The sequence below is a fragment of the Carassius carassius genome, chromosome 43 (genome assembly GCF_963082965.1).
Source record: "Carassius carassius chromosome 43, fCarCar2.1, whole genome shotgun sequence".
In the NCBI taxonomy this organism is placed as follows: domain Eukaryota; kingdom Metazoa; phylum Chordata; class Actinopteri; order Cypriniformes; family Cyprinidae; genus Carassius; species Carassius carassius.
Window position 1 is genome coordinate 4,865,981 of NC_081797.1, and position 14,811 is coordinate 4,880,791.

Genomic DNA, 14,811 nt, shown 5'->3' on the forward strand with positions numbered 1-14,811 from the left:
TGGATATAGAAATTATCTATTTTTTCAAAATTAATTATCCTATCTATAAAGTTTAATACGTTATATCGACAGTATTTACGAGTGTAAATGTCTGAAGACATCACATTTAATTTTATTTCTCATATAAAAGTGTGTGTTCGTGTGTGTAAACATTAATATTCATACAGAACTTTAAATACAAACCATTTAGTATATTTCGTTTCAGAAATTATTTCAAGCAATATTCTTTTAGTGTTTTGTATGTACGATTTTATCTAAATAGGAAAGTAGCTTTTTTTAGTTGTTTTATTATCACCCTTTTTGTTGAACCATTTTATTTTTAATTTATTTTATTTTATTGATAAAACAATGTAAACTTGTTGTGAACTGTTAATTGCAACAAAATGAACCATTTTGCTTGTTATTCGTGTTTATATGCATGTAAAAATGAAATAGGCCTAAGTTCAAAGCAATACGTACATTTCATAAATTATTTTAAGCATTAATGCTGCAACACTTTTTATTTGTAAAGCGTATCTTATTGTGTATGTGTGTGTGTGTATAGTTATAAATATATAATATAATATTTTACATAATATTTTATAATGGTGTTATATCACATTTAAAGTAATATTAGATTGTATTGTTAAATTTTTTATATAATATTTAACTTTGCTATAATTATTACATATAAAACATACAATAGAATATTACAAAAATAATTATAATAATAATAATAATAATAATAAATGTGCTGGATCATAATTAAATAATGTAAACTTGTGCACGTTGTTCATTGTAATAATAAAAAAAATTCAACTTTCTCTTGATTTTGTTCACGTATAGATATAGTTACATTATATATTATATAAATAACAACTTGTACGGCACACATCACCGACCAATTATCAAACAGCTCCTCCTGCGTCACTGACAAATCAACAGGCAGCAGCGGTCAGTGACGTTTGAGCATGCGCCGGAAATGTGGAGGAGGCATGATCGGCATAACTTTTTAATCAGGAGCTGCAGGCCGCGAATCGATCAGGCAGAATGCGCTTTTTTGAGGCATAATAGTGGGCTTCTCTCGTGACAGGACCGCGCTGCTCCGCTTGAGGCCGCTGGATGGAGAAACAGCAGATATGGCGAGCTAACCGGGTGAGTTAGTGTGAGTCTGAGAGGTCAAATGAAGCGTCCTGTACTTCACATGCGTGAGAGGAGGACACAACAGAAGCTGATGTTTGTTTCAGGGGGGTGTCTTGTGCTATGTTGTCTTGTGTAATGCGCTTGCGCATGTGCAGTAGATACCATGAAGTTTCACCATGAAAAGGTCACAATGACTCTGATAAACATTCAGCTGTGTCAGACCCAAATAACTGTAGGAGGACAGAAAAGAGAGTGTGTTACATCTGTCATTGACTATTTATGGTCATGCATGTCAAATATGAAGAAAAGAGCTGCATCAAGGTAGTGTCCTCCCTCAAAATTCAGTAACATAAAGATTATTTTTAATTTTATATTTTTTTAGAAATACATTTTTATTTTATTTTTCTGTCAAATTTCTTTTCTAATTCAAATATTTTTCCATTGACTAAATCCCAGTTGTTATAAACATTGTTTTAAATGTTAATTCAAAATATGATGCTTTTTATATAATAATATTAATATTATAATAATTGTCTCCTCTTTAATGGTTACTTTGGCACAACAGAGGTGTAATTCTGACAGGTATAATCACATGGTATTCTAGTAATTTATAGAATAATATGAAAGTATTACATAATTTTTTAGTAATAAAATGCGTTTCATTTTGAAATGGCAAGCACTATTTTTCTGGTTGATTCTAAATATGATGCTATGAATATAATAATGTTTACATTAGAACAACAGAGAACATTTAAAAATGTTATTTTATTTTATTTCCAGAAGTATAATTGTGTGCAAAGTGTGGCATTCTAGTGATTTAGAAATTAATATAAAAATTAAGATTTTAGAAACATTGAGCACTACATTAATTTCGTGAATAAAAATGTTTTATTTTTTTTTTATTGTTGATTGTATTTAATTTGTAATCTAATTCAGTTTTGCCAAACTATATTTTTCTGGTTCACTCTTTCCAAATGTGATGCTATAAATATGACTGAATGTTTACTTTGGAACAATAAAGATATAATTTAAAAACAAACATTTATTAATATTATTATTATTATTATTTTGACAGGTATAATCCTGGAGAACGTCTGGCATTTTAAAAATTTGAGATTTACATTACATTTAGATTAACATTATAAAATGTAATTATTTTTATTTATTATGTTTCTATGATAGATGTTGTTTTATTTTTATTTGAATAAAAAAAGTTTTGTGCTCAGACTGCTCACAGTAAACCTCTTATAAATATATTTTTATCCTGTTAAAGTTTACTGTTTAATGTTTAAGATTGAAAATCAATCAAGTGTAAAACAATACAATCTATACATAAACTGCATTTGAAAGGTTCATTCATAAAACAAACCTTCATATAACAAAAGATTTAGTTGGGATGTAAAAATTAGCATATTTCATATTTCAGATGTTCAGTATCTGCTTTTTTGTTTACACATGTCAAGAAATGATCTCTGCAGAGCATATGATTCTGACATAACCCTGCAGTCACGTGACCTTTGAACTCTGTACCTTCAGATCTGAACTCTTGTGATTTTGTCATTTCAGGTCGAGCAGGAGCGGAGCGAGTGTGCGCGCGCGTGATTTTGTGTGTGAGCTTGTTGGCCACAATGAAGCGCAACATTCAGATCATCGAATGGGAGGATCTGGACAAGAGGAAGTTCTACTCTCTGGGTGTCTTCATGACCATGACCACACGGGCTGCTGTCTACCCCTTCACCCTGATCCGCACCAGACTGCAGGTCCAGAAGGGGAAGTCGCTCTATAACGGCACCTTCGACGCCTTCTGGAAGATCCTGAAGGCCGAGGGGACACGAGGCCTTTACCGAGGGTTCATGGTCAACACGTTCACGCTGATCTCAGGTCAGGCCTACGTCACGACCTACGAGCTGGTGAGGAAATACGTGTCCTGCTACTCGTCCAATAACACGATCAAGTCTCTGGTGGCGGGCGGCGCAGCCTCGCTGGTGGCCCAAAGCATCACGGTGCCCATCGATGTGGTGTCCCAGCAGCTGATGGTGCAGGGTCAGGGCTGTCAGCTCACACGCTTCAAACTTAAGCCCAGGAACGTGACGTTTGGCCAGACCAGAGACATTGTGGTGCAGATTTTCCACGCCGATGGATTTCGGGGGTTTTATCGTGGATATGTGGCGTCGCTCCTCACCTACATCCCCAACAGTGCCATCTGGTGGCCCTTTTATCACTTTTATACAGGTAAGGAAAATATGTGACCCTGGACCACAAAGGTCCAAAAAAAATCTTTTTTTTTTTTTTTTAAATTGAGATTTATACTTCTTCTATAAGGTTAAATAAGCTTTCTGTTGATGTATAACTGTACTAACTGTAGTAACTGTCAGGACAATATTTAGGCGAGATACAACTACCGTATTTTCCGGACTATAAGTCGCACTTTTTTTCATAGTTTGGCTGGTCCTGCGACTTATAGTCAGGTGCGACTTATTTATCAAAATTAATTTGACATGAACCGAGAGAAATGAACCAAGAGAAAACATTACCGTCTCCAGCCGCGAGAGGGCGCTCTATGCTGCTCAGTGCTCCTGTAGTCTACACTGAAGACATAGAGCACCCTCTCGTGGCTGTAGACGGTAATGTTTTTTCTTGGTTCTAAATAAATGCGACTTATAGTCCAGTGCGACTTACATATGTTTTTTTCCTCACCACAACGTATTTTTGGACTGATGCGACTTATACTTATAGTCCGAAAAATACGGTATTTGATATTAGTTGAAGTTAATGTTTAATATTGAAAGTATCTTTGAAAGGTAATACAATTCATTAAATATATAATACATAATAAAATCTATATGACATTAACTATTCAAACATATAGTAAATAATGATGACTGCAAGTTAGGTCAAATGTATATTAAAAATGTAATATCTAATGCATGTATTTAGGACATTGTTCATCTCCTGATGACTTTTTTTTTCTAGCTGACTGTCGAGTTTATGGACATTGAATGGCTTTCCTGAGGTAAATGTAGTGTTATGTGACAAGCTATGTCGTCTTTAAGCGGTAAAAAAAATGTCTTGATATCTTTAATATTTCAGTAAATTATAATAGCGGATTCATGCTCCATGGGTCTGTGAGGCCACATTAAAGTGTGCCAAAATGCCATTTGTTGTTTGAATTTCATGATAAAATTGACAGAATTTGACAACTAAGACATTGTTTCATATTGCCAGTAACTCTGTCTTTGGAGGAGCACTAATTAAACATCACAGTATCAACCACTGATCTCAGTTCTCCAATATATTCTCGGTTGCCGAAGTTACGGTGAACTGAAATGTTACTTGATAGCTACACGCTCTTGGTAACATGAATCCTGTGGGCTCATGTGTTTCCACAGTTTTTACCACAAGGCAGTTGCTCGCATTCCACATAGACCTACAGACCTCAATCACTTCCCCACACACTGCCTTTAGTCACCACTTTGTGCTATACTTCTTTGTGTAAAATCTGAAATATAATGGTCAAGATGCCAACTACACCACCTCAGTACTTCCTGCTTAATTGCAGTGATGTTATTGTAAAATAAAATAAATCGTGTTTATTTTTTGCACACATCTGTGTACTGTGTTGTATAGAATATTGTGTATATTGCATTGTGTATAGCATATAATGTAGATTATATTGCATAATAGTCGAGTCTTTAAGTGTTTATGTGTGTGCAGATTCGTACATGGTACACTACTATCTGAATGAATCAAGAAGGCACCTCCACCAGAGTTTCTCTGTACATGTAGAGTGATAATAATATTCTCTCTCTCTCTGTCTTTGCAGAGCAGCTCTCCAGACTGGCTCCAGTGGACTGTCCGCACCTGCTCCTGCAGGCCGTGGCGGGACCGATGGCTGCAGCGACAGCCTCCACCCTCACCAACCCCATGGACGTGGTCCGAGCCCGAGTACAGGTGCAAACTCACCCATAACCTGCTGTCATTCATCTTGGTGGTTAACTATATCGTTTAAGGCAGTAAGATGTTTTTTTTATGTTTTTGAAAGAAGTTACTTGTGCTCTCCTATACTGCTTTACAGTGAAAACAGTAAAATTGTGAATGCTATTGCAATTTCAAATTTAGTTTTTAAATGTAGTGAAGTTATTCCTGTGATGGCTGAATGATCTTTTTTCTTCTCCAGTGTCAAATGATCATTGAGAAATCATTCTAATATGCTGATTTGCTGCTCAAAAAACATTTATTATTATTTCAGGATTAGTTTTTTTTTTTGATGAATCGTAAGTGCAAAAGAACTCATATCTGAATATTCATATTTGCATATTTGAAACAGAAATATTTAGTATAATTATAATTTCTTTCACACAAAAAAAGTCTTACACCAAACCTCTGAATAATAGTATACAAAATGCTCATATTCTTTATTTTTATTTATTTATTTAACGTAATTTTAAAAGGTTTCAAATATTTATTTAAATCAGGGTTGTTGTTATAGTTACACCATACGTGAAACATTATTTGAAATGAAATGTATAAAAATAACTCGCAATGTTTCTCATTTCTTCTACTTATTTCTTCTCATTTCTATGTAGGTTAACTTGAAGTACTAAAATAAATTAAACCATATAAACTAACGCTAATAAATTAAAATTGAACTATTATATGAACAATGGAAAACAATGCACTGTGTGTGTCCTTGCAGGTCGAAGGTCGTTCGTCTGTGATAGAGACGTTTAAGCATCTCCTGGCTGAAGAGGGTTTGTGGGGTCTCACCAAGGGTCTTTCTGCACGCATCATTTCCTCCCTGCCCACGACGGTCATGATCGTCATCGGGTACGAGACACTAAAGAGACTCAGTCTGCGGCCCGAACTGGTGGACAGCAGACACTGGTGAAAACGCACATACCTCAGCCTTTTATTATTTTCACGTTTTATGAGGACCAGGCAATAATTGGAGGCAATAAAAATCTCTCCCTGTTTTTGTATATTATGTAACCTGTGAACTCCGTTGAGTGCGTCCGGACCTGTATTTTGTAGTGAGACGTCATGAAACGCCTTATTTATGCTTTTCTCCCGGAATATGAGATTTTGAAGTGACAGTCATTTTGAAATGGTGATTTTGACACGTTTTTGTCAATCTCAAGCAGTGCTCTTCACGTCATCTGACAGGAAGTGAGATCATCACATCTGTTACATGGTAAGAAGATTGACAACATGTATGGCTTTTCACACTTGAAACCCTGGATCGTTTTTATAACCCCTGCAGCAAAGTTATTAATATTGTTTGGATTAGTGCTCTCAGTCTTCTGAAACCCAAATATTGTCTAATTTTAATATTCCAGTTTCATATTTTTAAGTGTTGATCTCAAACACTTAATGTGTAAGATTTTTATGACTTTTACACATGCATATTAAAGCTCATGTATATTTAATGAGGCAAGAATCGACTAAACATGTAACTAGCATTTCCACGGTCATGAAAATCTGGAAATGTCAGTGCATATTAAAATAAGGCAATTAATTTTGAAATTCAGACTTGGAAAACTTATAAAAATGTTTATAGCGAATACAAATGTACTAATTATATATAAAGCTCAGGTCTCAGCTCAGGCTGAAAAAAATGCTGTTCAAGTGTAGTTATTGGGAAATTATTGTTATAATCATTGGTAGATGAATTTTTAAAGTGGCCTTTAACCAGGGTTAAACTTGACTGAAAAGCCTTGTGAGAAAAGTTAGAAAGAATCATGTTGTCTTGAATGATATTTGAGAATCATATTTTGTGTTTGTATCATGCCTTGTCTTTAACCGTCAGCAAACAGTGTTTCGGGGCCAAAGCTTTTAGTTCAAATGTTTTGTAAATGTGCTTCATATTTTAAAAATAACTGCCGTAGTTATTTTTGTCTAAAAGATTGTTTCGAACTAGAAATGTGTGTGTCACATTGGAGAGTGAATTAAATATACTACAAGAAAATGAAACGGTTTATGATTTTTATTTTATTTAGTGCTGCTCATATGCTCTCCAAAGGGTTCAACATTCAAACAAATTCTGCCTTGGATCTTTATGTATATCATAATTCATTTTTTACACGTCTGCTATAATACATACCAAACCAGGGACTCTGAATTGGCAAACATTTAGTGTCCTGTAGAGGGCAGACAGCCATCAGTTTTGTGAGAAAGCTGGAAAGATCAGGGAATTTTACGGGGAATTAAACTCTGTAATGAATATACATTTCATAATAAAATATGTATCCTTTACTAAAAATGCCATGCAACAACATTGATCAAAATGAATGTGTGATTTCAGAACAACACAAACAGCAACAACTAAAAAAAAGAACATTTATTTGTATCACCATGTACAGATGTTGAGGTTGCCAATGAAATAATAATAAAAAATAATTAGCATGTATGCTGTGGACTTGAGAGGCTGTGACTGATTCACATGGGACAGTCGTAAATGTGGATGGCTCTGTCATCACCCGCAGACACGATTTTCGAGCCTGTGGGGTTGTACTTCACACTCCAAACCTGCAAATGCACGCACATTTGAACATAAGCATGCCCTAAAAAATACAGTAAAACTGTGAAATAGTATTGCGATTCAAAATAACTTTTTCTGTTGTAATATATTGTCAAATGTAATTTATTCTTGTGATGTAAAGCTGAATTTCCAGGATCCTTACTAAAGTCTTCAATGCAACATTCTTTTATCTGCTTTCTTTTATCATCAATGTTGAAAACAATTATGCTGCTCAATATTTCTGTGGAAACATCTCTCACCTGGTCTTGATGATCAAAGAATGTGTTCACGCACGATCTGCTGGTCGTGTCCCACACTTTTACACTCTTATCAGACGAACTAAAGAGAAACAAACAACAGTTAAGAACACAGACTACATTTAAAATTTCCATTCATCTGAAGTGCATCAACTCTTGCCTGGACACAAAGTGTGTGTTGTCAGGTGAGAAGGCCACATTTAGCACCCAGGATGCGTGACCACTGAGAGTGCCGGCCAGGTTAGCGTGCTGCCTGTGAGACACACACACACAAAATCAGACTGAGATTCAAATGTGTTAGGAGGCAAAGATGCATGCAATTTTGCAACTTACACGTCATAAATCTTGATGTATCCGTCGTCTGATGCGGTTACCAGCAGCTGAGAGTCTGGAGAGAAAGTCAGAGACCTGATAGGCATTGCATGCCCTGAAAAGAAAAAAGCATGTTTTATATTAATCCCACTATTTGGCTACTGTACCTTTAAGATGTCTATGTAAATAGTGTAGCATAAACATTATTAAAGCATTACAATATACATTACTGGTCATAAGTTTGGAATAATTATGATTTTATGTTTTTGAAAGAAAATCTCTTACGCTTATCAGGGCTGCATTTATTTGATCAAAGATACAGTGAAAGTGAAAAATATTTCAATTTAATGTAATATAATTTTCTAATGTAATATATTTTAAAATGTAATTTATTTCTGTGATGAAAAGCTGAGTTTTCAGCATCCTTACTCCAGTTTTCTGTGTCACATTATCTTTCAGAAATCCTTCTAATATGCTGGTTTGCTGCTCAAGAAATATTTCTGATTATTAATCAAATGTTTTAAATTGTTTTAATGAAAACTATGGAAGCCCATTTCTGGCACAAAAAAAAAAGGTAAAAAAAAGATCTTCGTATCTTACAATTGTAAGTTATAAAATCAGATTTGCATGATATAAACTCGCAATTGCGGAAAAAAAAAATAGCGAGACATAAATTTGCAATTGTGAGAAAAACTACAATTCTGACTTTATAACTCGCAATCGTTGACTTTAAAACCCGCAATTGTGAGTTTATGTATTGCAATTCTGGCTTTAAAATTCACATGTTATAAAGACAGATGTGCAAGATATAAACTTAGAATTCTGAGAAGAAAAGTCAGAATTGTGAGAAATAAAAAAAAGTCTCAATTACTTTGATTTATTTTTTATTCAGTAGCGGAAACGGGCTTCCATAGAAAGCTGTGATACATATACCATTTAAAATTGTTATTTAGCAAGGAAAAATTAAATTGATTTTAATGTGACAAAAAGACTTAAAAGATTTAAAATGTTCCAAAATATTTATATTTCAAATAAATAGTTATTTTGAACTTTCTATTTATCAAAGAATCATGAAAAAAAGCCATCAAAGGAATACATTTAATTTTTAAATATATTGAAACCTAAAACAGTTCTTTTAAAGTGTAATATTTTAAACAAACTTAAAAATCATAATTATTCCAACCTTTTGACCGCCAGTATAATAGAATAAAAAATGCACTACATCTAACATTTAACATTATTTCCAGCTGTACTTGCTGGAGCAAATGAAAGGGATGAGTGAGCGATGGAGGGACGCAGGAAGACAAAGAGGAAAAGTGGAGTCGCTCTGGTTTACGACCCTTGAGGGACGGCCAGAGACGCAAACAGGTTTTTCCACCACATTCACATTACCCATAATCAGCCTGAATGCATCTAGCAGACTAACGTCTACAGAGCATTTTAATAGAGGAAACTAAAGGCGGCCTGAATCATGTGGGAGATGATTTTCACCTTCCAGCGTATGCAGGAGTTTCCCAGTCGCAATATCAAAGATATTAATGATTCCATCTATAGCACCGCTGGCTAAGTACTTTCCATCTGGACTCTAGAGAGAGAGAGAGAGAGAGAGAGAGAGAGAGAGAGAGAGAGAGACAATTATTAAGGCCTGGAAAACGTTGTATTTTATGGAAAATCAGCGTTTTCTCAAATATTCATTCTAATGTGTTATTAGAATTACTGTCATTTGTGAAATCAGTTTATTTTAAAACACTGAAGCTGACTGTTACAGTGGTACTTATTTACATGCTACCCACTATTTTTAACAAATACATATTTATGATTTTTTTTCAATACTTCATACGTGGATTAGCAATAACACTCAAAGTGGTTTGATCCTGGTGAAATATTTTAGAGCTGAGCATAGGTTCAATATAAGCTTTTATAAAAATGTTTTAATTTAATTCATTGGATTAAATTATTAATAAACCTGGTCATTTAGCATTTCAGCAAGACAGCAAATTCAACTTTTTCTACAGGATGAACAAGAACGTATTTAAAGAAACAAATATTTTTAGAAAACAATTTTCCAAATGAAAATGCGATATACACTTTAAAGAGTTTCTGGAGTTTGTAAGATGTTTTTCTCTGAAAGGAATTATATTTATTCTGCAAGGATACATTCAACTGATCTAAAGTGACAGTAAAAGACAATTTTAATGTTACAAAGGATTTATATTTCAAATAAATGCTGTTCTTTTAAACCGTTTGCACAAAAATATTAAGCAGAACATGGATTTTCAACAATGATAATAATCGGAAATGTTCAATGAGCAGCACTGATCTTAATCTTACCAACTCCAAACTTTGGTTTATATAGAACTTTAAAAAATAATATATAAAAAACGATTGTTTAGATGCTTATGTACCACTTTTCCAGATACACAGAGATTCTTGTATGATCTTACATAGGCGATACTCAGAATGAATTTTCCTCTGGTGTCCAGCGAGTGCTCCTTTTTCCCACTTTCTACACCGAAGATGTTGACCTTCCCCAGATGGCTGCCGGTGGCAATGTATTTGGAGTCAGGAGAAAAGGCGACCGTCCAGGCGTCAACTGCAAACAGTATAGAAAGAGTTCAGCTGGATTAGACTCACTAACAAACAACTGATTAATAGACAAACAAGCAAGCAGCTCACCAGGGCCTGCATCCATGGACTTGATCTGTTTGCCCGTCTCCAGATCCCAGAGCCGAATGTGAGCGTCTAGAGAGCTGGAGGCAGCGATGGCTCCGTTCTGACTGATGTCCACTGACACCACGCCCAGCTGGTGACCCTCCAGCGTCCACTGCAGCTCCAGCTTCTCATCCCACCTGCGAGCCCATCACAACAAGTGCTGTAAGATCAGACACACTTTTTTAAATCAATAACTGTATTCCACTTCATTCATTGATTTACCATTTCCACACTTTCACCAGGTCGTCCAAAGAGCCAGTCACAATGGTTTCTGACCCGTCTTTCTCGCTGCGACCCCATGCTGCCGTCCAGATGGCATCTTCATGAGCTGCACAAACACACAGATTCATTGGCTGTGCCCAAATATGCAGCCTAGATAGACAGCTCACTAGATTTTAGGCTCTAAATCTGAACAGGTGACTAAGTGTGTGTGTGGACTCACCATGCTCCTGCTTGAATAGTATACTGTACTAAAAACAGAACAATGAACATATTTATATCACGCTCAAGCATTATTCTGATCACTATATATACAGTAACGTTAAGACCGAAAACACGGAAGGGTTTGTTCATATTACCTGTGTGCTCATAGTCTCCGTATCAAAATCTTTTTGTAATGGAAACGAGCTTCTTTTTTAATGTTTCTAAGCGCGTGTGTGAGTTACTGTGATGGGTTCATGAACTCACTTCATGCAAAACTGCTAGCGTAGCTTAGTTTATGACTAAATATACTGCCTTTGTAAGGCTTCGACGCGTCCTGGAGAGGTTTTAAATAAAATCCGAGAATCCTTTAGATTTGTTACACACGAATTAGATTTGTTACACAGGATTTGTTACACACGAAAGAATCAAAGCGCTTTATTAACAATAATAAACACCCGCACTAACGCTGCCTAGAGAGTAGCCATGACACCTGCGCGCAAAGTACCATGGGAACAACCGCTTGACTCCGCCCTGCCTGTACTGTCTTTCAAAAAGTGCATGTTATTATTATCAAAGCATTGATCAAAGTGACAAATGCCCTTGATAATAATAATGATAATAATACATTTAATGATAAATAAATTAAAGGGTAAGTATAATCAATTAAAAAATAATTGAAATAAAAAACAAATAAATTCAAATATAATAAATAATACTTTTTTAAATACATAAATAAAACGAAATAAACGCTAATCCTGATAAATTTACACAATATTATAAATAATCAGTACAGTCATAGTAATAGTACCGGTATTTAAAAAAAAGCAAAATGAGTGGTAATAATATAATAAATGTATTTATTATTTATTACATAAACAAACAAACAATATTATCAAAGCATCCATGCAAATAACAGGTACTAGTGATAGTAATGAAATAACAGTACCAATAAAAAAACACATAAATGATCATACAATAATGATAATGTATTTATAAATAAATATGTATAATACATTTTAAGTAAATATTTCAAATAAAACAAATACATGAAAATAGAATACTAATACATCTTTATGAAATAAATGGATGGATGGAAGGACAATAAATAATTGATAATAATAGGTGTAATAAAATAATATTACCAGTATATATAAATATAAATAGAATACAATATTGTTAAATCGTAAATGCAAATAACAGGTAGCACTGATAGTAATAAAGTAATGCTATCAATATTTAAAATAAAAATAAATAGCATAATAATAAACAAAAAAATGTGTAATAATTTACAGAAATAAATTCTTACTATAACTTAATAATAAACAAACAAAATTTTTTAGCTTGTTTTATTTTATTGGTTGTCCTGCTTCGTCAATAAACAAGCTACAGGTCGTCCAAAATGCAGCAGCTAGAGTCCTTACCAGGTCAAGAAAATATGATCATATTACCCCTATTTTACAGTCTCTGCACTGGCTACCTATTAAGTTCCGTATCAGTTACAAATTATCATTACTTACCTATAAGGCCCTAAATGGTTTAGCTCCTGCGTACCTAACTAGCCTTCTACCACGCTACAACCCATCACGCACCCTAAGGTCACAAAACGCTGGACTTTTGGTAGTTCCTAGGATAGCAAAGTCCACTAAAGGAGGTAGAGCTTTTTCACATTTGGCTCCCAAACTCTGGAATAGCCTTCCTGATAATGTTCGGGGTTCAGACACACTCTCTCTGTTTAAATCTAGATTAAAAACGCATCTCTTTCGCCAAGCATTCGAATAATGTATCTCTTAAATTGTGAGTGTAGTTGCATCTGCATTTTTATTCTTTAGCTTGGGTTAAACTAATTTTACTTTGTTGGATCAGCAGCTATGCTAATGATGTCTCTATTTTGTTTCTTTTGTTATTTACATCCCGTGGTAACTAGGATTTACACAAGCTCCAGTCTGGATCCAGAACACCTGAGAAGAGATGATGCTGACCCTCAGAGGACCCCAGATGATGCTAACCTTGAATCAACAAACAGAACTAACAATTATTGCTACATGTGTGACTGCATCCTATAATTACTATTAATTAATAATATTGATAGTTCATCATCTAGCTGACTACGTCTTGTATTATTATTATTTTTATTTTTCTAAAATCCTGTCAAACGTGCACAAACTACTAGCTACTACTAAATATTGTAGAAACATAATTTTCTGTAAAGTTGCTTTGTAACGATTTGTATTGTAAAAAGCGCTATACAAATAAACTTGAATTGAATTGTCACGGTTTGATTAAATAAATCTGACCTCTTTTATTGCTTTGTATTCAGTGATGACTGTCTTGTCAGTGATGAGTTTTCTAAAATAATATATTTTAAAATGGATATGTGTTCTATTTTTATGCCAACTTAAAAATAATTCCTTTCTGCTGCCACAGTACTTTTGAGGCACTTGAAGTGAGTCAGAATAGAAAAGCAGAAGACAATTAAACACAGTCAGATGAGATTTCTCACTTGATTACAGAAAAGGCCAATCAAATCTCTCTCTGTGTTTGAGAGTCGGACAGAAGGAAGTCCATATGCTATGTGGGATTTTAGTCCTTTTATGTCTTGAGCAGTGAGAGTTTCTCAGCTGATGCCCTTTGAGGTGCAATGTGCCTCGCAGAGGGATTTCAGCATCGACTGACCTAGATCTGACAACGCCAGCAAGAGACAGAGAGAGAGAGAGGGGGGAAGAATGTGCTGCTTTATGGTTTAGATGAATGAAATATGGTCTATTTTATGGCTCTTAACAAGACAGCAGCACTTGACAAAAATGACTTTAACCCATGATTTTTAGAAATGGGTAGCAAAAAGAAGCTGATTGTATATAGTCACATTCCAGCATGACAAGAACTACCCGGACTCTTACAAAAGAGTACTGTATACAGTACAGTGATAGCATCAGATGGTGCTATATCATGTTACTGCTGGATTACCATATTCATATACATAGTAGTTCAAGGTGCCTTAAATATACCATAAAATTGTTATAGATTCTGATTGGTTGATTGCAGCATTCAGATATTTATGTCATCCATGAAGCTGTATATGCAACACTTTCGTGCCAATTCGTAAATGATGGTTAATTCACATGGATTTGTATCATATGTTTTCATACAAATAACCAGTGTTGGGGGCAATACATTACAAGTAACGCGAGTTATGTTTATCAGATTACTTTTCCAAAATAACTAGTAAAGTAATGCATTACTTTTAAATTTACAAAAAAAATATCTGAGTTACTTTTTCAAATAAGTAACGCAAGTTACTTTGTTTTCCAATTTATTCACTAACAGTTCTCCTGTCCCCATGCTGAGAGAAACTGAGAGTACAAAGCCTTTAAGATTGCCAAAAATATAATTATGGGTTTATTGTTATTAAAAAACAAATAAGCAAGCCCAGCCCAGGCAAAAAAAGTAACGCAAAAGTAGACAATCTGT

General features: G+C 34.4%; 2 protein-coding genes across 3 annotated transcripts; one reads left to right on the forward strand and one right to left on the reverse strand.

The window, feature by feature from the left end:
* Positions 1-944: 944 nt before the first annotated feature.
* Positions 945-6,551, forward strand: slc25a44a (solute carrier family 25 member 44a). Of its 2 annotated transcripts, none has more exons than XM_059536306.1 (4): positions 945-1,134; positions 2,689-3,354; positions 4,946-5,073; positions 5,819-6,551. In XM_059536306.1, exons 2-4 carry the CDS (start codon positions 2,751-2,753, stop codon positions 6,008-6,010), a joined length of 924 nt encoding a protein of 307 aa, XP_059392289.1. In that variant the 5' UTR covers positions 945-1,134; positions 2,689-2,750; the 3' UTR covers positions 6,011-6,551. The 2 variants fall into 2 exon arrangements, with proteins under 2 accessions (XP_059392289.1, XP_059392290.1); XM_059536307.1 differs by lacking the exon at positions 945-1,134 and adding an exon at positions 1,262-1,443.
* Positions 6,552-7,446: 895 nt separating this feature from the next.
* On the reverse strand, positions 7,447-11,724 carry LOC132125161 (superkiller complex protein 8-like). Its single transcript, XM_059536417.1, has 10 exons — positions 11,499-11,724; positions 11,363-11,390; positions 11,143-11,248; positions 10,885-11,057; positions 10,653-10,801; positions 9,700-9,793; positions 8,230-8,323; positions 8,057-8,149; positions 7,900-7,978; positions 7,447-7,647 (listed from the first exon to the last, which is right to left on the reverse strand). The coding sequence occupies exons 1-10, from the start codon at positions 11,508-11,510 to the stop codon at positions 7,558-7,560; spliced, it is 918 nt and encodes a 305-aa protein (XP_059392400.1). The 5' UTR covers positions 11,511-11,724; the 3' UTR covers positions 7,447-7,557.
* Between the last annotated feature and the right edge of the window lie 3,087 nt (positions 11,725-14,811).

Bases quoted from the DNA above. Each gene is read 5' to 3' on its own strand.
- slc25a44a (XM_059536306.1), top strand. From the start codon at position 2,751: ATGAAGCGCAACATTCAGATCATCGAATGGGAGGATCTGGACAAGAGG. The intron at 3,355-4,945 runs GTAAGGAAAATA...CTGTCTTTGCAG, and splicing joins CTTTTATCACTTTTATACAG to AGCAGCTCTCCAGACTGGCT. The intron at 5,074-5,818 runs GTGCAAACTCAC...GTGTCCTTGCAG, and splicing joins TGGTCCGAGCCCGAGTACAG to GTCGAAGGTCGTTCGTCTGT.
- LOC132125161 (XM_059536417.1), bottom strand. The intron at 9,794-10,652 runs GTAAGATCATAC...CTCTCTCTCTAG, and splicing joins TCATTCTGAGTATCGCCTAT to AGTCCAGATGGAAAGTACTT. The intron at 8,324-9,699 runs GTGAAAATCATC...TTTTCTTTTCAG, and splicing joins ACTCCTGCATACGCTGGAAG to GGCATGCAATGCCTATCAGG.